This window comes from Anomaloglossus baeobatrachus, chromosome 6 (genome assembly GCF_048569485.1).
Source record: "Anomaloglossus baeobatrachus isolate aAnoBae1 chromosome 6, aAnoBae1.hap1, whole genome shotgun sequence".
Lineage (NCBI taxonomy): Eukaryota > Metazoa > Chordata > Amphibia > Anura > Aromobatidae > Anomaloglossus > Anomaloglossus baeobatrachus.
In genome coordinates, this window is record NC_134358.1 from 115,387,155 (window position 1) to 115,414,084 (window position 26,930).

The window sequence follows — 26,930 nt, forward strand, 5'->3', positions numbered from 1 at the left end:
AGAAAAAAATCGCAGCATGCTGTGTTTTGGTGAGTTTTTCGCACGAGTCTCTTCAATGCAAGTCTATGGTTGCGTGAAAAAAAAAAAAAAGGATGTCACACAGACGGCACACACACCATCCTAGTGACATCCATTTTTCTCAATACATTTCACACATGTAGCAGAGAACACTGTAAATGCCCCTGTACATAACAGTACATGAGTAGCAGCTGCTGAGGGTAAAAACTGATTGCACACTGATGAAAAGTGAGAAGTCGTCCGACTTTCTAGCATGAGAATCGGACCAATTTTACACTCACAAGTGTGATTCCAGCCTTACTCTCAGTCTCTTTAGCAAGGCAGTGGTTGTCTTAGAGGTGGGTTTGGGGTCGTTATGTTGGAATACTGCCCTGCGGCCCAGTTTCCAAAGGGAGGGGATCATGCTCTTCTTCAGTATGTTGCAATACATGTTGGCATTCATGGTTCCCTCAATTAGATGTAGCGCCTCACAGCTGGCATCATTCATGTAGCCCCAAACCATGACACTCCCACCACTATGCTTGACTGTATGCAGGACACACTTGAATTTGACTCCTGTGATACCAATGTGATATGACTGAAAGAATGAGTATGATTAGATAGGGATCCTAATCAAAAGATAGTGATCACAGGTATTATTTGATCCATACAAAATTCAGTATCAGAGAGATGTCCTCTGGTTGACCCTATTTCACCATGACCAAGCGTACGTGTTAGCAGGTCTTGAACAAACCACTATTATGAAGAAGGAACCTTATATTTCCACATATGCAGAAAATCGTGGTTAGTTAAAACATGAGCAGGAAACTGGCGATGTAAAATTCACGGCTCATTGCCATATATGCAGGAAATTAGTGGTCAGCCAGTGGTCAGCTGGCAACATGTGCAGGAAGCTACTGGTGCCCACAACAGCGTGTGGTCAAGTTACATAAACATGACTCAGCTGTCACATGCTGGTCACCACTTCACCACTCAGTGCACACGACGTACAAAGTTTTGGTATTAAAAATACAGTACTCGCTTAGGGTACTTTCACACCTCCGGTTTTTCTTCTGCGGCACAATCCGGCACTTTGCAGGAAAATCGCAACCGGTTTTTTTTGCTGCCGGTTGCGATTTTCCTGCATAGACTTTAATTAGTGCCGCATTGTGCCGCATGGCCTTGCGTTCCATCCGGTTTTTGCCGCATGCGGCAGATTTAGCCGATGCGGCGGCCGGATGGAACGTTGCCTGGCACGTTTTTTCGTGCGGCAAAAAAAACCACATCTCGCCGCATTCGGCCGATGCGGCGCATCTCTCAATGCATGCCTATGGCGGCCGGATGCGGCGCGATGCGGCAAATACCGCATTCGGCCGCCGCATGCGGTTTTTGCCACTGCGCATGCTCAGTAGGATGCCGCAAGCGGCAAAAACCGGGCGGGCCGCATGGGAAAAACTTATGCAAAGGATGCGGTGTTTTCACCGCATCCGTTGCATAGCTTGCACAGCCGGATTGAGCCGCAGGGCTCAAGCCGGATGTGTGAAAGTAGCCTAGGTGAGATTAGGGGACATTTTTCCAGGACGCTCAAAGTGGACGCACTGTTCCTGTGATGCAGAGGCCGGGTTGTTTTCCTTCTCACTAATCGAGTCCCTCCGATGAGAAAGGCGTGCTACAACATACGGTAATGTTGATGAATATTTCTGTTATTGTAGAAGATTCTATGACTATAAAGAAGTGCTAATGCATATGTACCATTGATTATTCATGTGCTATTAAAATAAATATTATCTTGCTATAAAGAATCTTAGTAGTCGTGCCTGATTAGGATATTAGTGAGCACTTCGTAAGTACCGGCTTTCAGACCCTTTTTTAGGAGAATTTACCAAGACATAAATTGGCGTAGTCGTCAGGATTACTTCTATAAGAAGTAATTAACAAATGTTTGTAATTTAGAAATTAAAAACATATTTGGCAAATTTCCAGATTTTTTTCAATCTTTTTGCATAGTGTCAAAATGTTCAGAAAAGATAAGGATAATGTTAAGGAGGTTGTTGTGGAGATCCCCGGCTGGACTGCGGCTCCCTACAATCTTATAGCACATGAATTGGTCAATTGTGGATTGGCAGAACAATGGCAGGATAATCTCAAGGGTAGTGAACCTACTGATGTTGTGAATGTACTCAGTAGTGTCCCTGTGAAAGCAGGTGATATAGTGTCTTTAGGACGGCGCATCTGGATTTTGGCAAGTGCATATCGCGCGATGCATGAGTGTAATTTAAAGATGCAGAAGAAAGGTTCCCAGATGGAACAAAAGATGATAGAATTAGGTGGCCAGAAAACAGTTCTGGAATGTAATACTCGACTGTTGAAGGATCAATTGACAAAACTGGTTGCTTATATGAGGAGTAAAGGATGGGAAATCAGTGATGGCAAGGTTCAAGGCCCGTCTCAGGTGGTAACATTTCTAGGGATTCAGTGGAACAAGGGGCACAGAGAGATCTTGCCCAATGCCAGATAGAAAATTAATTTTCTGGTCACTAAATCCAAACAGGAGACTCAGTCTTATATTGGATTGTTTGGTTTTTGGAGACAACATATCCCTCATTTGGGACAAATGTTGGCTCCTTTGTACAAAATAACGAGGAAAAAATATGAATTCCACTGGGGAGAGGAACAGCAAAATGAGTTTGAGACGGTCAAGGAAGTGTGGCAAGACATTGAAGAGATTATTTAATATACCAAGACCACTGTATTTCATGTCGATGCTCATGTCCCTACTAACTCACTTGAACGTTTGTTTAATTCAGAAGCAGATAAAGTAGCAGCCATCAGACAAGTCAGTCCAACAGTTGACAAGGAAAAAAGAGGCATGGTTGCAAGGTACAGCTGTTTGGGCACACCAGAAAGAGCGACACCTTATTCAGCAGGTTTAGACCGCAGTACATTGGAAACTGTCGTGGTACCCCCAGGTAAGATAAAACCAATTTTAACAGGATTGGGTTGCCAGATGCCAAAGTATCATTATGGTCAAATAGCCACTCGTTCTAGTTTAGCATTAAAAGGTGCCATAGTGGTGGGAGGGGTAATAGATGCAGATTATTAGATAGAAATCAATGTACTGATGCTAAATTTGGGAAATGAACCTTTGATCTTGGTGAAACACCAGAAGGTGGCTCAGATGTTGATAATTCCAATAAACTTGTCTGAGATAAGAGAAGGAACAATACGGGGTACTAAAGGTTTTGGATCCTCTAATATTACAAATGTAGGAGCAAAAATATGGATTCAAAACCTCCAAGCACCGCCCTCAGAGGCAGAGGTAATAGCGGTCAGAAAAGATCGTACTCTCCTGATAATGAGACCAGGAGTGGAGAAGTGGGAATATGTTTCACAAGAAAAATGTTATTTACGAGAATAATAGTGTATCTTTATTTGCAGATGGTGTTATAAATAAGCGGAATACATGGTATTGGTTACTGGGAAGAGCTCGATAGTAATGAGATGGAGAAATTCCTGTGTTTGATGTTCGCCTCTTTGGTCGTTGGATGGACAAGTCTACATCAGGAGGAACCTAGGGCAAATAAATTTCTGAGGCACCATCACATTTTAACTGATGCGCTGAACAGTAGCCAACACACAGATTGCTGGATCTGTAGATATTCTCCGGTTACAGCCACCAGTATCCCTTATCTGGCTATCCCGGTATCGATGGAAGAAATCTTAAAGTGGAAAACTTGTTCCAATTATGTTGCTGACAAAGACACACTAAAAATGTTCGTCTATGGAATACTACAGTACCCATTCCTGTAGTGGGATGGATCAATCTTCCATGGTGGCAAGGCAATTTGAGTGGAACAGTTACCAATTTTTACAATATCTGGCTTTTAAAGGAGGAATTTGGGTACCAAGAAATAAGACTGGACTGACTAACCTGGGATTCCTCCCTATGGAGAATATAAAAATAAGTTTTGGGACAACTATAAATACTGTAGATGCTTTTAAACCCAGCTTAGTGGAAAGGACAATTCATGATATGTTATGGCCTTATGCCAATATGTTAATAAATGGGACTAGTAAAACCTGTAGTAACATATCGGGAAATTTATTGTGTAATGATTCCTCTGAATATCGAGCAAATGCCAAAACACATGATATTCAAGGGAGCTTTTCAGATAATATTGCTTTTAGTTTTAATATACATAGTAGTGAAAGTGATTATATTGTTATTCAACGTTTATCTAAACAAACCAAGAAATCAAAATTTGTGGCAAAGTCAATAATAGTGTCCTATTAAAAGCAATGCCTCTTGGTCATGGTATGGTGTTTTCCGAGTGATCTTCCTCTAGTGGAATACCGATGATGGAAAATAATCCCTGGTATCAAGGACCGATTGTGATACCAATGTGATATGACTGAAAGAATGAGTGTGATTAGATAGGGATCCTAATCAAAAGATAGTGATGACAGGTATTATTTCATCCATCCAAAGTTCAGTATCAGAGAGATGTCCTCTGGTTGACCCTATTTCACCATGACCAAGCATAGGTGTTAGCAGGAGATCGTGGTTAGTTAAAAACATGTGCAGGAAACTGACTATGTAAAATTCACGGCTCATTGCCACATATGCATGAAATTAGTGGTCAGCCAGTGGTCAGCTTGCAACATGTGCAGGAAGCTACTGGTGCCCACAACAGCATGTGGTCAAGTTACATGAACATGACTTAGCTGTCACATGCTGGTCACCAATTCACCACTCAGTGCACACGACGTACAAAGTTTTGGTATAAAAATACAGGACTCGCTTAGTGAGATTAGGGGACATTTATCCAGGACGCTCAAAGTGGATGCACTGTTCCTGTGATGCAGAGGCCGGGTTGTTTTCCTTCTCACTAATCGAGTCCCTCCGATGAGAAAGGCGTGCTACAACATACGGTAATGTTGATGCATATTTCTGTTATTGTATAAGATTCTATGACTATAAAGTAGTGCTAATGCCTATGTACCATTGATTATTCATGTGCTATTAAAATAAATAATATCTTGCTATAAAGAATCTTAGTAGTCGTGCCTGATTAGGATATCAGTGAGCGCTTCATAAGTATGGGCTTTCAGCCCCTTTTTTAGGAGAATTTAGCACGACAACTCCTCACCTGGTTGCTACCAAACATGTTTCACACCCCTAAATGAAGGTCAATGGACACGTGGCTAAATTGAAAGAATTTGTTTACCCATTTACAGTGACCTAAAAATTACAAGTTGAGGATTTAACTCCCAGCATTTTCATAATGGAGTGGAAGAACTTGCTGTTTTACCTGACCCAAAAAGGAGGTTTAATCGTAGAGGACATTGTTCAATGAAACTGAGAGACACTGCTATTAGAAAATAAAATTCTTCTGGCAGCAGTGTATGTGGACCCAAGTCATCGTATATTGCTGGATGATCAACAGCTTACTAAAGGAATAGAAGCTCTGACAAGTAGCAGTTAGGATGAATGACTACAGGACGGCTAAGAGCAAGAGGACTTGGATCCTGCCAGTGCTACTGCTGCTGTATCTTCAACCTCATTAGATGAGTTTCATTTTGAAAAGTATTTGGAGGACATGGAGCAGCAAAGCATTGCCTCAGGGAAAAAGATTTCATTCCCATAGCAAACAGATTGACCATATTTCAGCAAAATTTTTCACTTTATCTCAAAGAAGTAGGTGAGTTCAACCATTCATCAAAACTTACTGTGCATGAGGCAATTCCTTTATATCCTGAAATTGTTAGAGATGTTGCCCATGTGGTCGCCGCTTTGCGACTAATCCAAGTTAGTGTAGAGAGGTTGTCCTCTAGCCTTAAAATAATTAGATCATATTTAAGGTCATCTATTAAGAAGGATCTGATGGAGACGATACTATTTCTCAGAACAAATTCATAGACTGCCCAAACATTATTCAGTACGTTTTTGTTGAAAACTTTTTTCCCCCCACTTACTGCATAGTGTATTGCATAGTTACAATTAATCATAGAATGGTAGAGTTGGAAGGGACCTCAAGGGCCATCGGGTCCAACCCCCTGCGAGTGCAGGCATTCCTATAATCATCCCAGCTATATGTTTATCCAGTTTTCGCTTAAATATTTCTATCGATGGAGAGCTTACCACCTCCTGTGGTTGCCTGTTCCACTCTCTGACTGCCCTCACTGTCAGAAAGTTTTTCCCAATGTCTAATCTGAATCTCCTTCCTTTTAGTTTCATCCCATTGCTTCTTTAACTTTATTAAAGTTTTTGTGTTCTAAAGTTGTAATCCAATAAACATATTTCATGTTCTATCTAAATAGGTTGAATATTGTATCATAATAATGATTACAAGCCTGATGTTACCATTTTACTACAGTAAAATTATCACTTAAACTTCTGATTAGATTGTTTTTACATTTTACACAGCAGTTTATGAAAAGTGAGCTTGCCCCTTTATCACCCGGCCAATCATCCAGGCAGCACAAGGCTAGGTTCAGACAAATAAATGTCATGGTCCGTATACAGTCTGCAATGCTCGGTCTGGCAGTGGGTCTCCAGACTCAAACATGCAGTTCTATATGTGTCTTTGAGGCTGTAGGTTCAGGTCGGGAAATCTGCAGTCAATACAGGCATTGGGTCTGTATATGGACCATAAAACAGACTTGTGTATTCCCGGCCTAAGACTCTTGACTGGTTCCTATTAAGTTAGCAAGCGTGTTGTCATGAACGGTCACTTGAATATGATCCCATGCTAACCAGCTTGTTTGTAAATTTTACATAGCCGTTTATGAAACATGAGCTTGACCTTTTCTCATTCTGCTAGCGATTCAGGCAGCATAACACCAGGTTCACCCCAATAAGTTTCATGGTCCGTATACAGTCTACAATGCTTGGTGAGGCGGTGGGTTTCCCGACTCAAACATACAGCTTTATATGTGTCTTTGAGGCAGTAGGTTCAGGTCGGGAGATCTGCAGTCATTATAGGCATTGTTGTCTGTATCTGGAGTGTGAAACAGACTCCTGTACTCCTGGGCTAATATTCTTGACTGGTTCCCATTAAGTTAGCAAGTGTATTGTCATGAACTGTCACTACCATATGATCCTAATGCATAGATAGTCTTTCACTGGGAATAACACTGGTTATCTCTGACGCATGGGAACATAGGGCATTAATTCATTAGGGTATGATAGAGTGAGCTAGCCGACATTTACTGCCCCGGGTCATACATAAGACAAGCACCACGAGTCCAGCTTAGTTTTGCAATGATGAAAGAATTCAAAAACTTTATTGACCTATAACCCGATTAGATTATGCCAGATGAGAACCAATATAGTACAGAAAGTTGTACAGAATTTTACATAGAAAACTTTACAGGTCTGTACCATATACATCTTGTCGAATAACTCTACATCCACTGCAATAAGGAATGCTCGACACTTTAATCCATTTCTTGTATTGTTACCATTGAATCACAATTCACAGTAGTGATATAGTTCCCAAAAAAAAAAAAAAAAATCGTAATTTTCCCACAGGTCAAACCAAGCCAAATTAGTTTTTTTCTTTTTTGTTTTTTTTTTATATATATTTAACATTAATTTCTGTACAGAGTGAAATCTACATCAAACAGAGGAACGTAATTATAACAGCAGACACTACCCAGACTTGCTACGATGATTCAAGTTCCAGGTCACTGGAGGAATTGCTCTTGATTTTATTCAAAGCCCTACTCTTATTTTACAGATAAGACAAACGCGACATTGTCGGCTTCTGCTTTGAAAAGTCAGCAGCAGTAACGCCAGGGCTAAAAGAGAGTATTACAGAAAAACTAAAAAAATATTCAATTTTTTTCTTAAATCTCAAAAAAACCTAGTGCATTCCATAAATGATAAAATAATGGGATCTGCAGCAAATCAGTGAGAAAATGAGGAAAATCAAATATTGCAGGAAGATCGGTATATAGTGTTTCATGGTTTATATTACAGGCCTGCACACTTTACCCCATAGATGTCAAAAAGTTCATTGAGAAACAGAGTGCAACATAAAAACAGCAATGTCAGGTTCCTTTAACCTTCACAGCCCGTAAAAGGGTTAATCCTTCCACATGACAAGTAAGGACAGGGAGGAAAACTGAATGTTGCCATTGAATCACTTACACAGCTGAAAAACAACTTGTAGGTGTAGAAATCCTCAAGGTAATGCTGTATGTTGTATACATCCCTGGACCTGCTGTATTGTACAGCAATAAGGGGAATGGGAAGAGACAATCCAGCTTTGTGCTGGAGAGAAAAAAAATCTGTACAGAGACGGCGTTCACCACAAGTCAGTCTGGAGTGTAATGAAGTGACAGCGTCCTCCTAAGCAGCTGTACCATTAAAACCGCAATAGAAAACCATAATTCAAAGGTTATCTTGAGAGGCTGGCCTCTGGATGTCCTCCACTGCAGAAATAAAATCAGTAGCCTCCGCACTTTGTCCTGATCTGTCCTGGTCTAGATCTGGGGGTAGAGAGATTTTAAAAACAAGCCCAATTCGATGGAAAAATCTTCTGAGGATAGCACGTAGTTCGGGGATCAAGTCAAACTGGATGGTCTCACACAGCAGCGGATAGTAGAAGGAGGCATGAGCTTTAAACTGGAAAAAGGGAAAAGAATATTAATCTGACGACCCTGTCCTGTTTGGACGGTAGGTGGTGGATATTGTACGAAAAGGATGAAACCTACCCGTTCATCACTAATCTTCAGAACCTTTGTTAGGAACAGTAGCAAAAGATTAGTCCAGGCTTCTCGGTGACTTTCAGATGCGAGGGTTAGAAAATAACTCAATGCTTCGCTGCAAACACTGTAACGAGAAATGTACATTATAGTGCATCTCACCCATATGTACATAGTAGTGCATGTCAGCCATATACACACAGTAATGAAGACATCTAAACTAAATATGAAATACAGATAGATCCAGAAATATTTGGACAGTACAGAGGATGTATCTTCGGGATTTGGCCTCTGCATGCCGCTATTTTTTATTTAAAATGAAACAACTGAGATGCAACTGAAGTGTTACAGGACTGCCAATTGTGACAGGGAACAGCGCAATCCCCGCCAGAAGGCATTGGAATACACTGTCAGAGTTTGACACTGCAATCTAAAGGGTTAACAGGCGCTGGGGGATCTCCGATCCACCTGAGCCTGTTAGCCGAACATGTCTGCTGATCAGATCAGCAGATATGTGCGGGGAATAATGCAGGCTCACCGCGCGAGCCCACATTAAAGGGACAGATACAGCCAAGGATGTATATATACAAGTCCTTGGTCGTTAAGGCGTTAATGGTTTCCACCTTGTGGTTAACCCTCTGCATTTGGTCTTCTTAAGGCTATGTACGCACGTTGCGTTATTTTACACAGCGTTTAAACTGCAGCGTAAATGCATGCGTTCTGCTTCCCCAGCAAAGTCTATGAGAATTAAGCAAATTCTATGCGCACGTTGCGTTTTAAAATGCAGCTTTTTGGATGCCAAATTTTTTACAAAATCGATGCGTTCTAAAAAGCAACATGTCACTGATTTTGTGCGTTTTGGATGCTTTTCCCCATCTGTCTATGGCAGAACAAGCATCCAGAACGCATGAATTCTGCATCCATTCTGCATTCACAATGCATCCAAAACGCAGCTTTTTGGCTGAGTTTTGAAACGCACATGCAGAAACAAAACACTGCAGAACATTTGTCACGGCAGAACGCAACATGCGCACATAGCCTAAGTCTTCTCTATATGGTAGACTGAGATACTGAAACACCAACTTCCTGGAAAGTGTTCTTCACTTGACTGGATGTTGTGAAAGGGGTTTTCTTCACCATGTAAATCATCCACCACTGTTGTCTATCGTGGACATCCATGCCAATTTGCGCTCCAAAGCTCACCAGTGCACATTTTTTTTTTGCAGAATGTACCAAACTGTTGATTTAGCCACTCCTAACATTTCTACTCTCTCTCTGATGGATTTCCTTTTTTTCCAGCCTAACGATGGTCTGTTTCTCTTCCGTTGAGAGCTTCTTTGACTGACTGTATTGGATTCACCGCAACAGCTTCAAAATGTAAATGACCCAACTAGAATCAGCTCCAGACCTTTTACCGGTTTACTGATGATGGATTAATGAGGGAATAGCCGATGCAACACACTAAAGAGCTTTTGAGCTAATTGATCAATTACTTTTAATCCCCCGAGAAAGAGGCAGCTGCATATTACTGTAATTCCTAAACCCTTACTCCAATTAGGATGTGCATATCTTGAATGTATTTTGGTAAACAGAATGAAAAAACTTTGATCACTGTCCAAATATTTCTGTACCTAACTATATAAAATATGGACAACAGTATCAGGACATCTACATATTACACATGCAGGAGCTTTTATGACATAGCATTTGTGAGTTCAGACTGACATCTACTTCAACCCAAAAGGTATTCAACCCAATTGTTGAAATCTCATTGCAGCCAATCATGTTCTTTCACACAAACTCCCCCAACCATGCCTTTAAGAACCTTCCTTTGTGAACTGGGGCGCAGTCATGTCATACGGGAACAGAATAGGGCCTTCCTCAAACTATTCCCACAAAACTGAAAGCTACAATTGTCCAACATGTCTTATATGCTGAAGTATTAAGTGGGACAAAAGGGTTAATGCCAAGCCTTGAAAACCCAACCCTCATGGCATTATTCATCCACCAAACTTTACTGCTGGTTCAGTTCAGTCAGGCAGGTAACGTTCTCTTGGTGCTTGCCAAACCCATCCATCAGATGCCAGACAGAGAAGTGTGATCATCAACATAACACGGAACATGTTTCCACTGCTCCAGTGTGCAGTGGTGGCAGCTTAGCATTGCTTGGCATTCTTCATGTTAATCTTTCGCTTAGATTAGGAGAGCATTGATGACATTTGTGCACTAGATGGTATGTTCACACAGGGCATCTTTTGCTGCGTTTTTGAGGTCACAAAGATGCAGCAAAATACATGCCTTTCCTTCTCCCAGCAAAGTCTATGAGATTTCTATTTTGCTGTCCACACTGAGTATCTTTTGTTGGCTTCATCTTGGTTGCGTTTTTCCAGATGCAGCGTGTCATTTCTTTTTTGCGTTTTTACCGCATTTTTGAGCCCTCCAGTCAATAGAATTGAATTAAAAAATGCATTGGGCAAAATGCAGTAAAAACGTGTCAAAAACGCATTGCGTTTTTGGTGTAATTTAAGATGCAATTCAAGATGCACTAACAAAAAAGAAGCCGCGTGTGAACATAGCCTATATATCAGAACTCGCTGTCCCTGCTGTGATTCCTAAATGCTTCCACTTTTCCATTACACCACTCAAAACTGATCATAAAATATTTAGAAGGGAAATAAATTTCATGGACTGGCTTGTTACAAAAGGAGCTGTACTACAGGAATACGCTGGTATCCGTGAACAAACCATTCTGTGATGTTAGGAAAGGCAGACGGCATGGCAAGGGGCTGCATTTTATACTTCTGGGCCAATGGGGCTGAGGGAAGCACCTAAAATCACTATGACCATATAATGTATCTCTTGGTATGCACTTACTTGAGTAACCGTTGCTGAACCTCGTCCCAAGCACTCTTGCGGCTCTCATCCATGTACATACGGAATAAGATCCGCAAACCACAGGCGAGGCTGCTCGTTTCTTGTTTTAGGAGGTTTGGCTTCGATTTGCCCTTGAAACCTTATAGGAAGAAAGAAAAAATATGTATTTAGTTTCATTAGTTGCATAGATTTATAACAGACAACAAAGACATACAATTTTGTCAGAGGAATTATCTGACTGCTGATGCTTTTTTATCCTGACTTTTCTGATAACTTGGGGAGGGAGGGGGTGCAGATTAATTCGCAGGACCCAGATCAGTGGTCAAGGTTAGTGATCTGACAGACAAATGGGCCTTAAAGGGGTTTCCCCACAAACAAAGTTCATTTTAATGTTGATTTCAATGGACAGACCATAAAATAACAGTAAGTTCCACAATTGATATGTTTAAAAAAAAGGTTCCTGTACTGAGATAATCTTATATACAGTGCCTACAAGTAGTATTCAACCCCCTGCAGATTTAGCAGGTTTGATAAGATGCAAATAAGTTAGAGCCTGCAAACTTCAAACAAGAGCAGGATTTATTAACAGATGCATAAATCTTACAAACCAACAAGTTGTGTTGCTCAGTTAGATTTTAATAAATTTTCAACATAAAAGTGTGGGTCAATTATTATTCAACCCCTAGGTTTAATATTTTGTGGAATAACCCTTGTTTGCAATTACAGCTAATAATCGTCTTTTATAAAGCTGGGTTCACACTAAACGACAGCGACAACAACGTCGCTGTTACGTCACCATTTTCTGTGACGTAGCAGCGACCTTGTAAGTCGCTGTTATGATCGCTGCTTAGCTGTCAAACAGCAGCCGAAGCAGCGATCATAACGACAGTGCTGCAACATGTGCAGAGAGCAGGGAGCCGCGCACGCTGAGCGCTGGCTCCCTGCTCTCCTAGCAACAGTACACATCGGGTTAATTACACGATGTGTCCTGCAGTTACATGTGCAGAGAGCAGGGAGCCAGCGCTGGCCCCGTGAGAGCGGCGGAGGCTGGTAACGAAGGTAAATATCGGGTAACCACCTTGGTTACCCGATGTTTACCTTGGTTACAGCTTACCGCAGCTGCCAGATGCCGGCTCCTGCTCCCTGCTCGCTTCATTTCGTCGCTCTCTCGCTGTCACACACAGCGATCTGTGCGTCACAGCGGGAGAGCGACGACCAAAAAATGAAGCTGGACATTTAGCAACGACCGGCGACCTCACAGCAGGGGCCAGCTCGTTGCTGGATGTCACACACAGCAACAGCGACAGGACGTCGCTGCAACGTCACAGAAAATGGTGACGTAGCAGCGACGTCATTGTCGTTGTGTGTGACACCACCTTAAGACCTGATTAGGCCGGCACAGGTCTCTGGAGTTATCTTGGCCCACTCCTCCATGCAGATCTTCTCCAAGTTATCTAGGTTCTTTGGGTGTCTCATGTGGACTTTAATCTTGAGCTCCTTCCACAAGTTTTCCATTGGGTTAAGGTCAGGAGACTGACTAGGCCACTGCAACACCTTGATTTTTTCCCTCTTGAACCAGGCCTTGGTTTTCTTGGCTGTGTGCTTTGGGTCGTTATCTTATTGGAAGATGAAATGATGACCCATCTTAAGATCCTTGATGGAGGCGCGGAGGTCCTTGGCCAAAATTTCCAGGTAGGCCGTGCTATCCATCTTCCCATGGATGCGGACCAGATGGCCAGGCCCCTTGGCTGAGAAACAGCCCCACAGCATGATGCTGCCACCACCATGCTTGACTGTAGGGATGGTATTCTTGGGGTCGTATGCAGTGCCATCCAGTCTCCAAACGTCACGTGTGTGGTTGGCACCAAAGATCTCGATCTTGGTCTCATCAGATCAGAGAACCTTGAACCAGTCTGTCTCAGAGTCCTCCAAGTGATCATGAGCAAACTGTAGACGAGCCTTGACATGACGCTTTGAAAGTAAAGGTACCTTACGGGCTCGTCTGGAACGGAGACCATTGCGGTGGAGTACGTTACTTATGGTATTGACTGAAACCAATGTCCTCACTGCCATGAGATCTTCCCGGAGCTCCTTCCTTGTTGTCCTTGGGTTAGCCTTGACTCTTCGGACAAGCCTGGCCTCGGCACGGGTGGAAACTTTCAAAGGCTGTCCAGACCGTGGAAGGCTAACAGTAGTTCCATAAGCCTTCCACTTCCGGATGATGCTCCCAACAGTGGAGACAGGTAGGCCCAACTCCTTGGAAAGGGTTTTGTACCCCTTGCCAGCCTTGTGACCCTCCACGATTTTGTCTCTGATGGCCTTGGAATTCTCCTTTGTCTTTCCCATGTTGACCAAGTATGAGTGCTGTTCACAAGTTTGGGGAGGGTCTTAATTAGTCAGAAAAGGCTGGAAAAAGAGATAATTAATCCAAACATGTGAAGCTCATTGTTCTTTGTGCCTGAAATACTTCTTAATAGAAGAAGAAGTAGTAACAGAATTCTTGTGGTCTGAGGGGTTGAATAATAAATGACCCTCTGAATAAACTTTTCACAATTTAAAAAAAAAAATAAAAAGAAATAACATTCTTTTTTGCTGCAGTGCATTTCACACTTCCAGGCTGATCTACAGTCCAAATGTCACAATGCCAAGTTAATTCCGAATGTGTAAACCTGCTAAATCTGCAGGGGGTTGAATACTACTTGTAGGCACTGTATGTGCCCCTGCTATGTGCTGTGTAATAATCTGACCATACCACATCTCTTGAGCAAATAATACAAGTATACAGACATTGCTGATCGTAGCTGATTCTTTATGTGAAGTAAAACATTTCCCTGACTGTTTTTTTAAAAAAATGTTTTACCTCAAAGAAAGAATAATTTGTGATATTATACTGCTTTACTTCCTCTCCTGCTCAGGAGCTGTTGTATGATCAGACCATGTCCCTGTACGGTCAGACGCGGCCATTACACAGTACATAGCAGGGACACATATATAAGATTATCTCAGCACATGAACATTTTTTAAACACATGCAGTTGTGGAAATTAGTATTATTCCAAGATCTATTGATTAAAATGAACTTCATTCGTGGTACAACCCCTTTAAGAACCACTGTCTACATCAAGGCATCTGTGAGTCCTTTCTTATTAGTCAGCCTGGCACGGCGTCAATGTTTCACCCTATAATAATGATGTCAGGCTGGCTAATCAAAAGAGGAGCCATGGATGAAGGGAGGTAGCGGTTCTCTGGTCTCCCACTTGACGGACACAGATTACAGACCTGGGGGCTGAACTGGGTCCTGTGAGTGGATTTGCACCAACTCTACCAAAAAGCTATTCCCATGTCAGCTGACTATCACTGGGACCTGACTGACTGGGCTGTGGACAGAAGGCGTTAAATGGAGCTTTATTCAAGTCTATAGTAATGACAAAAGATAGCCGAGTACAGCGATCGGCTTTCTTCAGCACCACAGACCGTGGATGAAGTGGCAGCGCACATGTGTGACCTCTTGCTCTATTTAATTCCTCCAGGTGCCAGCAAGGGTAAAATGGGGAACACAAGTGCTCCATTTTGGCTATCGGTAGGGCTTCCAGCAGTGGTAGCCCACAGATAGTTATTACCTATACATAACTTCCTTTTAAGCAATTTCTCTAGGAACAGATTGGTCAAAAGGACTCTGTGAAAAAAGTCCTCATACATGTCCTACATTAAAAAATATGTTGCTATGTACTGAGACCCGCTGACTGGGTGCTAATGCAGCAGGAACACATCTGTAAGACATGTGTTATAAAATTGCTGGAAAGACCTGAGCTGGTAAAGATACTGAAGTATTAATATTCCTGCAAATTAACTCATGACAGGTCCAATATGCGCGGTGTTATTAATCTCTAAGCAAGACAGACATGGGTGATACTGACCTGCCTTCCACAGAGCAGTCCTTTGCTCATTATTGGAGTTAAAAGCTTTTGCAAATCTGTGAGATTCAAGGAGACAATCCAGGAGCTTGAAGAGTTGCTGAGATGTGAGGAAGCGATACATGCCTTGGTCCTGAGTATCAATGTGAACATCAAAATGCACCGCGTCCCTCTGCGGATGACACAAGGGTTTAGCCTTAAATCTGCAAATGTCACTCGTAACAAGGAAGGAGGGGTTTTTTTTTCCAAGGCTGTTGGGTTGCTATATAGCCCCATAACATATTTCTGTACGTTTAGAGGTAACAAGTGTTAAGCCCCCGTCACATTTAACGACTTACCAGCGATCCTTATCAGGTCGCATCGTTTTCGCTGGTAAGTCGCTGGGAGGTCGCTGGTGAGATGTCACACAGTCAGACCTTAGGGTGGTGTCACACACAGCGACGACAACAACGACGTCGCTGCTACGTCACCATTTTCTGTGACGTTGCAGCGACATCCTGTCGCTGTCACTGTGTGTGACATCCAGCAACGAGCTGGCCCCTGCTGTGAGGTCGCCGGTCGTTGCTGAATATCCAGCTTTATTTTTTGGTCGTCGCTCTCCCGCTGTGACGCACACATCGCTGTGTGTGACAGCGAGAGAGCGACGAACTGAAGTGAGCAGGGAGCAGGAGCCGGCATCTGGCAGCTGCGGTAAGCTGTAACCACGGTAAACATCGGGTAACCAAGGGAAGACCTTTCCCTGGTTACCCGATATTTACCTTCGTTACCAGCATCCGCCGCTCTCACACTGCCAGTGCCGGCTCCCTGCTCTCTGCACATATAGCTGCAGTACACAATGGGTAATTAACCTGATGTGTACTGTTGCTAGGAGTGCAGGGAGCCAGCGCTAAGCGGTGTGCGCGGCTCCCTGCTCTCTGCACATGTAGCACAGCGACGCGTGTCGTTATGATCGCTGCTGCGTCTGCGGTGTTTGACAGCTAAGCAGCGATCATAACAGCGACTTACGAGGTCGCTGTTGCGTCACAGAAAATGGTGACGTAACAGCGACGTCGCTGTCGCTATGTGTGAACCCAGCTTTACCAACGATGCAGTAACGATGAGCGACCTGTATAGGAGGTCATTGTTAGGTGTCAAACACAGCAATGTATCCTGCCCAGCAGGACATCACCTTTGAAGAAAATGGTCCGGACCCTTCAGCAACGACTAGCGATCTCACAACAGAGGCCTGATAGCTGGTGTCACACAACGATATCGCTGGCAAGATCGTTACTGCGTCACAGGAACGGAGACGCAGCAACAATCTCGTTAGTGATCTCGTTGTGTGTGACGGGACCTTTAGGGGTCATATTGTCACAGGTAACGGCTCCGATAAAACCAATGATGGGGAGTATCCATTATTGTATGTGTTTAAGGCAAGTCTGATATGATAAATGATATTTATCTTTCTTTATTACATTTCTCTCTTTTTCCTTGTTATTACTGCCTTTGCACGGTCACCTGGCTGGTGGATTATTCTCAATGCTATTATCAGAATACAGATAATATTCTTCAAACTAAATCAATATAGTTTACAGCTGATCTGCCACGCTGCATTCACTGGTGAGGTGCAGCCATGATACCACCGGAAACTGAACCAGGGAGCAGACGAGCTAAACACACTTACATTATTAATAAGCAGCAATGCAGAAAACAGGAGTTCACTGCAAGGCCACTGATGTGACGTAGTCATGTCCCGGGGGTAGACTATACGGAAGGAGTTGGGTTCTCCGCCCTCCTTCCTCTATTCTCTGTGGACTCTCCTGACTACAGAACATTTTCTCTTGCTAAAAATAGTTATAGTCTGGGGAACTATACAGACTATATACTATACACAGTGACGTAACACAAGCTCCTCAAGCCTTAAGGTTTTAGGTCTCAGAACATTTATCTTACACGCTATGCCAACTATGATTGGGTGCCATCCTACTGACAACCAGGGTAAAACCAGCACAATAGCAACTAAATGGACCTGAGCTCATGGCATAAAAGCAAAGAACACTAAAGGTTAGCAACTATTCAATAAGGACTTTGGACCGATAAGAGGTGCTACTATGGGTAAGATACAAGGCTTCATACTGATGGACACAATGTCGCCTAATTCCAGATATGACACTTGCACCGCCTTTTTTATACTAAGGCTCCTTTGGTCTGTAAGTTTAGTTCTGATGTAATATCCAAAATAAACAATATAAAATATGATTATGATTTGCCCATCTGTACAAGGCCATAAGGACGCCGCGGCATTGAGGCGCTGGGGTTCTTCCCCACCGTTTTATATTCCCCATAGCAGGACAACACACACCTGAGCGGCGGCCAGATTCTCCGCATCCTCTTTCTTACTGGTTGCGGGGAAAAACACAATATTGTCGATGGTCTGAATGAGTTCCAGTTGCACCACACATTTAATTAACAACGCTGAGAAAAGCTTCTGTTCTGGAAGTTCTGAACAGAATAAAGTAAAAACAGAAAACGGTAAGGAATAAAATCATCTCTTAGAAGTCCAAATACTCTTCAACATAAAAGGCACTTGCTATCTTCCACCTTCACAAGTTAATTATTGACAATCTGCTGTGCCTTGAGGACACTAAAATACAGAATAATCAGAGGTGGGAAGCAGTGACACGAGCCGTCTGCGAGGCACAGACATAAAAGTAATGACTTTATTAATCAGCATTATTTTTTGCTTCACATCAGTGGTTCTGAGGTCTGTTCCTTATAGTCACCACAATAATTACATCTTGTCCGTAGCACTACTTACTTGCTCCAGATCTGATCAGGTAGAAGTCCTCATTAGCTGCACTTGTTATGCCAGGCTGGGTGCTGCGCCTGCCATCAGCTGTCCGGGGCTGCATGGAGTCATGGATATCCACAGACTTCTGAGATATAGAATCCTGACAAGCACACAAATTGCACTTAGTTATAAATCACAAGTTTTATGAAAAAGAAAACAAAAAAAACACAAAATACTCAAATGGTTTGATCTCAAAAACACAAATGACCTGTCCTTCCTCAAAAGGCTTTAACAAAATGCCAACATGAACCAGATGAGACCAATCTGCAATTATCTCCATAGAATTAAAAAAATCATCAATAAATGAAAAGAAAATAATTTAAGCAACCTAATAAATATTAATAAAAATAATTATGTGAGACAAACTCACAGAAATAGTGACACTCTGCTTTTAAAGGGAACCTTTTATTATAATCACCTGCAGGACGGTCCGGTCCAGTCTGATGAGTGTTGCTGGTCTTGGGTCCAAGTACTCCTCTCTTCCTGCGATCCCCATTCTCCTTTCAGGCTCCATGTGGATGACATGTCCTACGTCATCCACACAGAAGCCTCCATTGCGCTCCTGTGCACGCGCTCTTTGATCTTCCCTTCAGAGGGCAGAGCAAAGTACTATAATGTGCAGGCACGGGGGAAAGATCAAAGACCGCCCACGCAGGAGCACAATGGAGGCCTCTGTGTGGATCACATAGGACGCCTCATTGACATGGAGCTGGGAAGGAGAATGGCAACTGCACAAGATGGAGTAGGAGGCACCGGACCAGAGACCAGCGATGCCCATCAGATCCAACCGCCCTGCTGGTGAGTATAATAAATGACTATGTTCTACAGATCAGCCTGGGCTCTTATATACAGTTTTCTAGAATGCTGAATATAAGAAGCTAACTGGTGGTGGCCACAGATCATAGGGAAAAACCTGGTGACAGATTCCCTTTAAGAAGGGTGCACAGTAAAAGTTTAAAAAACCAAACCTACAAACATCAAAGCTCCATCTTTCTGATCCAGCGCTCACAATCTAATATGTAGCTATAGAGGTAACACTCAATGACCAGACCTAAAAGGGCCTTAATAAACGGCCAATTTTTTGACGTGGCTCTCTGAGGCTTTGCTGTAGGCAGAATAAAATGTATTTATTTTAGTGCTGTTTTGGTGTGTGTTTGTATATATATAATACTGTGCCATTTATAGGATTCTTTCATGCAAAAATATATACACACAAAAATATATATTTTTGGTTTAGTTTTGATTATATATTTTTACTGTTCACATTTCATTTTCTTGGGTAAAATCAATAAAGATCTTTGGGGAATATATATATATATTTTTTTTTTTTTTTTGTATATTTTTCCACTGTAACAGGGGCATCCATAGCTGGCCCATCTACAAGGGAGAATGGACCTCTTCTGTGTCACACATCACAGGTACAGCAGGTTTGGGTTTGTTAGGACCCCACCAACCACCAGCAATTGTGATCACCAAATCGTACAGAAGCATCAGTGGTGCTTCACGTCTATTCACTATATAGAATATAGAAATGTGGCACTCCTTCTATAGTCGCTGGTGCTTGGATAGGGTCCCACCCCAGATCAAAAAATTGAAAAAAATCCAGCACTCAAAGCATTCAACTGAAATTGTTTTATATTTTATTCATTGATCTGTGTAATTATTAAAGACGTTTCGGTCATCCGACCTTCATCAGTTTACACAGAAAAGGCTCTGTAGAAATATATGGAAAAGCTGGACCAGAGGAAAAAGCTGCCCGTCCGGGTCTGCAGTCAATGTCATTTTTTTCAATTTTTTTTCACGTCTATTCACAGTATAGAATTCATTGAGTGATACTGAACCAGTGAAATAGAAGACAAGACAGAACAGATATGTACCACCAGAGTCGTCAGCTGTGTCTGACAGTGGGAGATCAGACCTGTTCTTGCTTAGAAACATAGGAGTGTTAACCCCGTGCGTAATTTTACAATCGTGTGCAATACCAAGACCCTGCATGGCAGGTGGCGTTTTGTCTCCCTAATTGAATATACATGTAGACGCTGCCCTATGTGGAGAGCAGGGATGATAACTTAGCAGAACTCTTTTCAGGTCCAGAGTTTACTTACCGTATTTTTCACTTTATAAGACGCACCTGATTATAAGACGCACCCCCAAATTTGGTGAAGGAATAGAGAATTTTTTAATAAATGGGGTCCGTCTTATAATGCCAGTGTCCGTCTAACAAATAATATAGGGTATATGTCCCTCATAGCCCCCTCATCCTAAAATTAGCCCCCTTAATCTGGATATGGCCACCTTATATTGAACACGTCCCCCAGTGATGCCACATTTCCCCTATGGCTGGCAGACAGGGCCACTGTGGCAGGCAGACAGGGCCACTGTGGCAGGCAGACAGGGCCACTGTGGCAGGCAGACAGGGCCACTGTGGCAGGCAGACAGGGCCACTGTGGCAGGCAGACAGGGCCACTGTGGCAGGCAGACAGGGCCACTGTGGCAGGCAGACAGGGCCACTGTGGCAGGCAGACAGGGCCACTGTGGCAGGCAGACAGGGCCACTGTGGCAGGCAGACAGGGCCACTGTGGCAGGCAGACAGGGCCACTGTGGCAGGCAGACAGGGCCACTGTGGCAGGCAGACAGGGCCACTGTGGCAGGCAGACAGGGCCACACTGTGGCAGGCAGACAGGGCCACACTGTGGCAGGCAGACAGGGCCACACTGTGGCAGGCAGACAGGGCCACACTGTGGCAGGCAGACAGGGCCACACTGTGGCAGGCAGACAGGGCCACACTGTGGCAGGCAGACAGGGCCACACTGTGGCAGGCAGACAGGGCCTCTGTGGCAGGCAGACAGGGCCTCTGTGGCAGGCAGACAGGGCCACATCACCCTCTGTGGCAGGCAGACAGGGCCACATCACCCTCTGTGGCAGGCAGACAGGGCCACATCACCCTCTGTGGCAGGCAGACAGGGCCACATCACCCTCTGTGGCAGGCAGACAGGGCCACATCACCCTCTGTGGCAGGCAGACAGGGCCACATCACCCTCTGTGGCAGGCAGACAGGGCCACATCACCCTCTGTAGCAGGCAGACAGGGCCACATCACCCTCTGTGGCAAGCAGACAGGGCCACATCACCCTCTGTGGCAGGCAGACAGGGCCACATCACCCTCTGTGGCAGGCAGACAGGGCCACATCACCCTCTGTGGCAGGCAGACAGGGCCACATCACCCTCTGTGGCAGGCAGACAGGGCCACATCACCCTCTGTGGCAGGCAGACAGGGCCACATCACCCTCTGTGGCAGGCAGACAGGGCCACATCACCCTCTGTGGCAGGCAGACAGGGCCACATCACCCTCTGTGGCAGGCAGACAGGGCCACATCACCCTATGTGGCAGGCAGACAGGGCCACATCACCCTATGTGGCAGGCAGACAGGGCCACATCACCCTCTGTGGCAGGCAGACAGGGCAACATCACCCTCTGTGGCAGGCAGACAGGGCCACATCACCCTCTGTGGCAGGCAGACAGGGCCACATCACCCTCTGTGGCAGGCAGACAGGGCCACATCACCCTCTGTGGCAGGCAGACAGGGCCACATCACCCTCTGTGGCAGGCAGACAGGGCCACATCACCCTCTGTGGCAGGCAGACAGGGCCACATCACCCTCTGTGGCAGGCAGACAGGGCCACATCACCCTCTGTGGCAGGCAGACAGGGCCACATCACCCTCTGTGGCAAGCAGACAGGGCCACATCACCCTCTGTGGCAGGCAGACAGGGCCACATCACCCTCTGTGGCAGGCAGACAGGGCCACATCACCCTCTGTGGCAGGCAGACAGGGCCACATCACCCTCTGTGGCAGGCAGACAGGGCCACATCACCCTCTGTGGCAGGCAGACAGGGCCACATCACCCTCTGTGGCAGGCAGACAGGGCCACATCACCCTCTGTGGCAGGCAGACAGGGCCACATCACCCTCTGTGGCAGGCAGACAGGGCCACATCACCCTCTGTGGCAGGCAGACAGGGCCACATCACCCTCTGTGGCAGGCAGACAGGGCCACATCACCCTCTGTTACATATCGCCCCCATGTTGCTGCTTTTAGTAAAATAAACTCTTTACCTTCTGCAGCACAGTCCTGTCTTGTGTCTCCCTCCTCGGGGTTGAACTCCTTCTGTCTCCTGCACTTCCTACTTCCTAGTTCTAGTGGAGGTCATGTGATCAGCATGGCAGAGTGAAATCTCTGTGTACCTAATCACAGCCAGCAGGAGGGAGACCCCGGCCAGACGCTGGAGGAGGTGAGTAAAGAGTTTATTATTTTACTATGGGCAGCAGCACGGGAGGCCATATCTAACACAGGGGGAGGGGAGATCCTGTGCAATCAAAGGTAAGCATAGGCAGATAATATGCACAGCTCCCTCAGCCCATCAGCGCGATGCAGTTTCAGCACCACGCTTCTGATGGACAGCGGCTGTGCATATTATATGAGCGGGAGAGCAGGAGATCAAACGCTGCCGCTCCCAGCCCCAAGCAGTCCCCAGCACGCTCCAGAGCTGCCCGCACCTCCACTGGACTCTGTGTATATATATATATACACCCCCCCCGTATATTCGGATTATAAGACGCAGCCCCTACTTTCCCCCAAATTTTGGGGGAAGAAAAGTGCGTCTTATAAAGCGAAAAATACGGTATGTGCCTGGTCAGGTTTACACGCGATATGAACTTAAATATGGTGGATTTTGAGCTGAAAATGGATTTAATAGCATAGTGCAAGTTTCATACCACTGCTTGAGAAGGAGAGGAGTCTAATCCAATGTAGTGCAGTTATAAGTTATAGGCAATACACAACTTACCAGCTGTTTATCAGAGTGTAGATCCATATCTCCGGCCGCAGGCTTCCACGTTAACAACCTGTGCAAGAAGAGAAAGGAGGATTAAAGCCACAGTGACAGTCCATAAAGTAAGTCTCTGTTCACATTAGTTTTTTAACTTGTTTTGACAAATAGGAATAGGTGGCTTAGTGTCCTCTCTCTCCTGTACAACACAAGTATAAAGTATTAAAAAACAAAATAAAGTATACTTTTAGGTCTTTTTCTTTTTTTTTTTTACAATATAACTCTATATAGGCATACGCTGCTGTATGCCTATACAGTGGCATATACATTACAGCCTGCTGTTAGAGATGTATATTGGAAAATATAACTGATGGAGACCAAACAAAAGTGTGAACACAGCCTTAACCCCTTCACCCCCGGCCACTAAAACACCCTAATGACCGGGCCATTTTTTGCAATTCTGACCAGTGTCACTTTGACAGGTTATAACTCTGGAACGCTTCAACGGATCCTGGCGATTCTGAGACTGTTTTTTCATGACATATTGTACTTCATGTCAGTGGTAAATTTAAACCGATAATTTTTGCGTTTGTGAAAATTTAGGAAATTTTGCAAAAATTTTTAAAATTTCGCAATTTTCAAACTTTGAAAATTTATGCCAATAAATCTGAGAGATATGTCACACATAATAGTTACTAAATAAACTTTCCCACTTGTCTACTTTACATCAGCGCAATTTTCGAAACAAATTTTTTTTCCGTTAGGACGTTAGAAGGGGTCAAAGGTCATCAGCGATTTCTCATTTTTCCAACAAAATTTAGAAAATAATTTTTTTTAGGGACCACATAACATTTGAAGTGACTTTGAGAGGCCTAGGTGACAGAAAATACCCAAAAGTGACCCCATTCTAAAAACTGCACCCCTCACTCTGCTCAAAACCACATCCAAGAAGTTTATTAACCCTTTAGGTGCTTCACAGGAACCAAAGCAATGTGGAAGGAAAAAATGAAAATTTTACTTTTTAACACAAAAATGTTACTTTAGCCATAAAATTTTCATTTTCAAAAGGGAGAAAAGAGAAAGTGCACCCTACAATTTATTGTGCATTTTCTCCTGAGTACGCTGATACCTCATATGTGGTAAAAATCAATTGTTTGGGCAAACAGCGGAGCTCGGAAGGTAAGGAGCGCCATTTGAATTTTTGAACGCAAAATTAGCTGCACTCATTAGCGGACGCCATGTCGGGTTTGAAGACCCCCTGAGGTGCCTAAACAATGGAGCTCCCCCACAAGTGACCCCATTTTGGAAACTAGAACCCTCAAATAATTTTTCTAGATGTTTGGTGAGCACTTTGAACCCCTGGGGGCTTCACAGAAGTTTAGAACGTTGAGCCGTGAAAAGAAAAAAAATTTTTTTTACCACAAAACGGTTGCTTCAACTAGGTAGCTTTTTTTTCCACAAGGGTATCAGGACAAAAAGGAACAATAAAATGTATTGTGCATTTTCTCCTGAGTACGCTGATACCTCATATGTGGTAAAAATCAATTGTTTGGGCAAACAGCGGAGCTCGGAAGGCAAGGAACGCCATTTGAATTTTTGAGTGCAAAATTAGCTGCACTCATTAGCGGACGCCATGTCGGGTTTGAAGACCCCCTGAGGTGCCTAAACAATGGAGCTCCCCACAAATGACCCCATTTTGGAAACTAGAGCCCTCAAATATTTTTTCTACATGTTTGGTGAGCACTTTGAACACCTGGGGGCATCACAGAAGTTTATAACGTTGAGCTATGAAAAGAAAAAAAAAAAATTTACCACAAAACTGTTGCTTCAACTAGGTAGCTTTTTTTTTCACAAGGGTATCAGCAAAAAATTCACCATAAAATTTATAGTGCATTTTTTCCTGAGTACGCAGATACCTCATATGTGGTGGAAAGTAATTGTTTGGGCGCATGGCGGGGCTCAGAAGAGAAGGAGCGCCATTTGACAGCAAAATTGGTTGGAATCATTAGCGGACGCCATGTCACGTTTTGGAGACCCCCTATGGTGCCTAAACAGTGGAGCTCCCCCACAAGTGACCCCATTTTGGAAACTAGACCCCTCAAGGAGTTTATCTAGATGTTTAGCGAGCCCCAAGGGGCTCCACAGAAGTTGATAATGTTGAGCCATGAATACAATTTTTTTTTCACCACAGAACTGTCACTTGAACCAGGTAGCTTTTTTTTCCACAAGGGTATCTGGAAAAAATGCACCATAAAACGTATTGTGCAATTTCTCCTGAGTACGACGATACCTCATATGTGGTGGAAAGTAATTGTTTGGGCGCATGGCGGGGCTCAGAAGAGAAGGAGCGCCATTTGACAGCAAAATTGGTTGGAATCATTAGCGGACGCTATGTCACGTTTGGAGGCCCCCTATGGTGCCTAAACAGTGGCGCTCCCCCACAAATTACCCCATTTCGGAACTAGACCCCTCAAGGAATTTATCTAGATGTTTGGTGAGCCCCTTATACCCCCAGGGGCTCCACAGAAGTTGATAACATTGAACCATGAAAATTATTATTTTTTTTTTAACCACAAAATTTTTGTATCAACCAGGTAGCTTTTTTTTTTTTACAACGGTACCAGGAAAAAATGTACCATAAAACATATTGTGCAATTTTTCCTGAGTACGCAGATACCTCATATGTGGTGGAAAGTAATTGTTTGGGCACATGGTGGGGTTCAGAAGAGAAGGAGCGCCATTTAACTTTTCAAACGCACAGACGCGGTGCACTGATCGGCTGCTGCAGGACGCACGGTCGGATGAGATAAAAAAAGCGTTGGGGATACGGAAAAAAAAAAGGTCACGCCAAAAATTGAGCAGGGATGCCGATCCGTTATGTGCATCCCTGATCAGCGCTCGGCGGGACGCACGGATGGATGCGATACAAAAAGCGTCATGAATACGGAAAAAAGCCACGCCAAAAATTGAGCAGGGATGCCAATCCGTTATGTGCATCCCCGATCAGCGCTTGGCGGGACGCACGGACGGATGCGATACAAAAAGCGTTGCGAATACGGAAAAAAGTCACGCCAAAAACTGACCACGGATGCAGATCCGTTATCTGCATCCCTGATCAGCGCTTGGCGGGACGCACGGACGGATGAAGTGTAAAAATGGACAGGGGATACAGAAAAAAAAAAAAAAAAAAAAAGTTATACTCACAGTACCAAGAGGACTGACCAGAAGAGCTGCAGAGGAACAAGAAAGCAGTGAGATAGACAGCTTTACACCAGCAGCAGGCAGGACGTTGGACAGATCAGCAGAAGGACCCAGCGATGGAGGCAGATGTGATCGGGCCAGTGAAGACCTCGGACGACCCGTGAAGGCAGGTAAGAGGACGTCGGGGGGGGCAGGGGGGGATGGGGAGAGGATGGGGAGAGGGGGGGGCAGATGGGGGGGGGGCAGAGGGGGCGGAGAAGCAAAGGCAGAAGGAAGGAACCTTGGAAGCAGAATAGAGATGACAGAGGAGGCAGGCAGATCGCGTGGGGAGCAGATCGGGATGCCGGGGGGCAGATCGGGGCGTAGGGGGGCAGATCGGGGGGGCACGGGCAGGGGCCTTCACGGGAGCGCGCAGGGACCTTCACGGGAGCGCGCAGGGGCCTTCACGGGAGCGCGCAGGGAGCGGAATACTTACCATTAGAGCAGCAGCGGCGGTGACATCAGAGGCGGCGGCGGCAGCAGCAGCGGTGGCGTGGTACCAAAGTACCAGCCACTCCACGCTGCAGACATGTTGGG

The 26,930-nt window shown here is 44.4% G+C and overlaps 1 protein-coding gene across 1 annotated transcript in view; it reads right to left on the reverse strand.

Moving 5' to 3' along the window:
* Positions 1 to 7,250: 7,250 nt before the first annotated feature.
* ARFGEF1 (ARF guanine nucleotide exchange factor 1) overlaps positions 7,251 to 26,930 on the reverse strand; it is a 298,382-nt gene continuing 278,702 nt past the window's right edge. The window contains exons 33-39 of the mRNA XM_075353189.1: positions 23,172 to 23,229; positions 18,294 to 18,426; positions 17,838 to 17,977; positions 15,500 to 15,668; positions 11,584 to 11,722; positions 8,719 to 8,836; positions 7,251 to 8,629 (exon numbers count right to left, since the gene is read on the reverse strand). Of these exons, the coding sequence (XP_075209304.1) occupies positions 8,396 to 8,629; positions 8,719 to 8,836; positions 11,584 to 11,722; positions 15,500 to 15,668; positions 17,838 to 17,977; positions 18,294 to 18,426; positions 23,172 to 23,229 (991 nt within the window). The 3' untranslated portion in view covers positions 7,251 to 8,395. The remainder of the gene's footprint in view (positions 8,630 to 8,718; positions 8,837 to 11,583; positions 11,723 to 15,499; positions 15,669 to 17,837; positions 17,978 to 18,293; positions 18,427 to 23,171; positions 23,230 to 26,930) is intronic.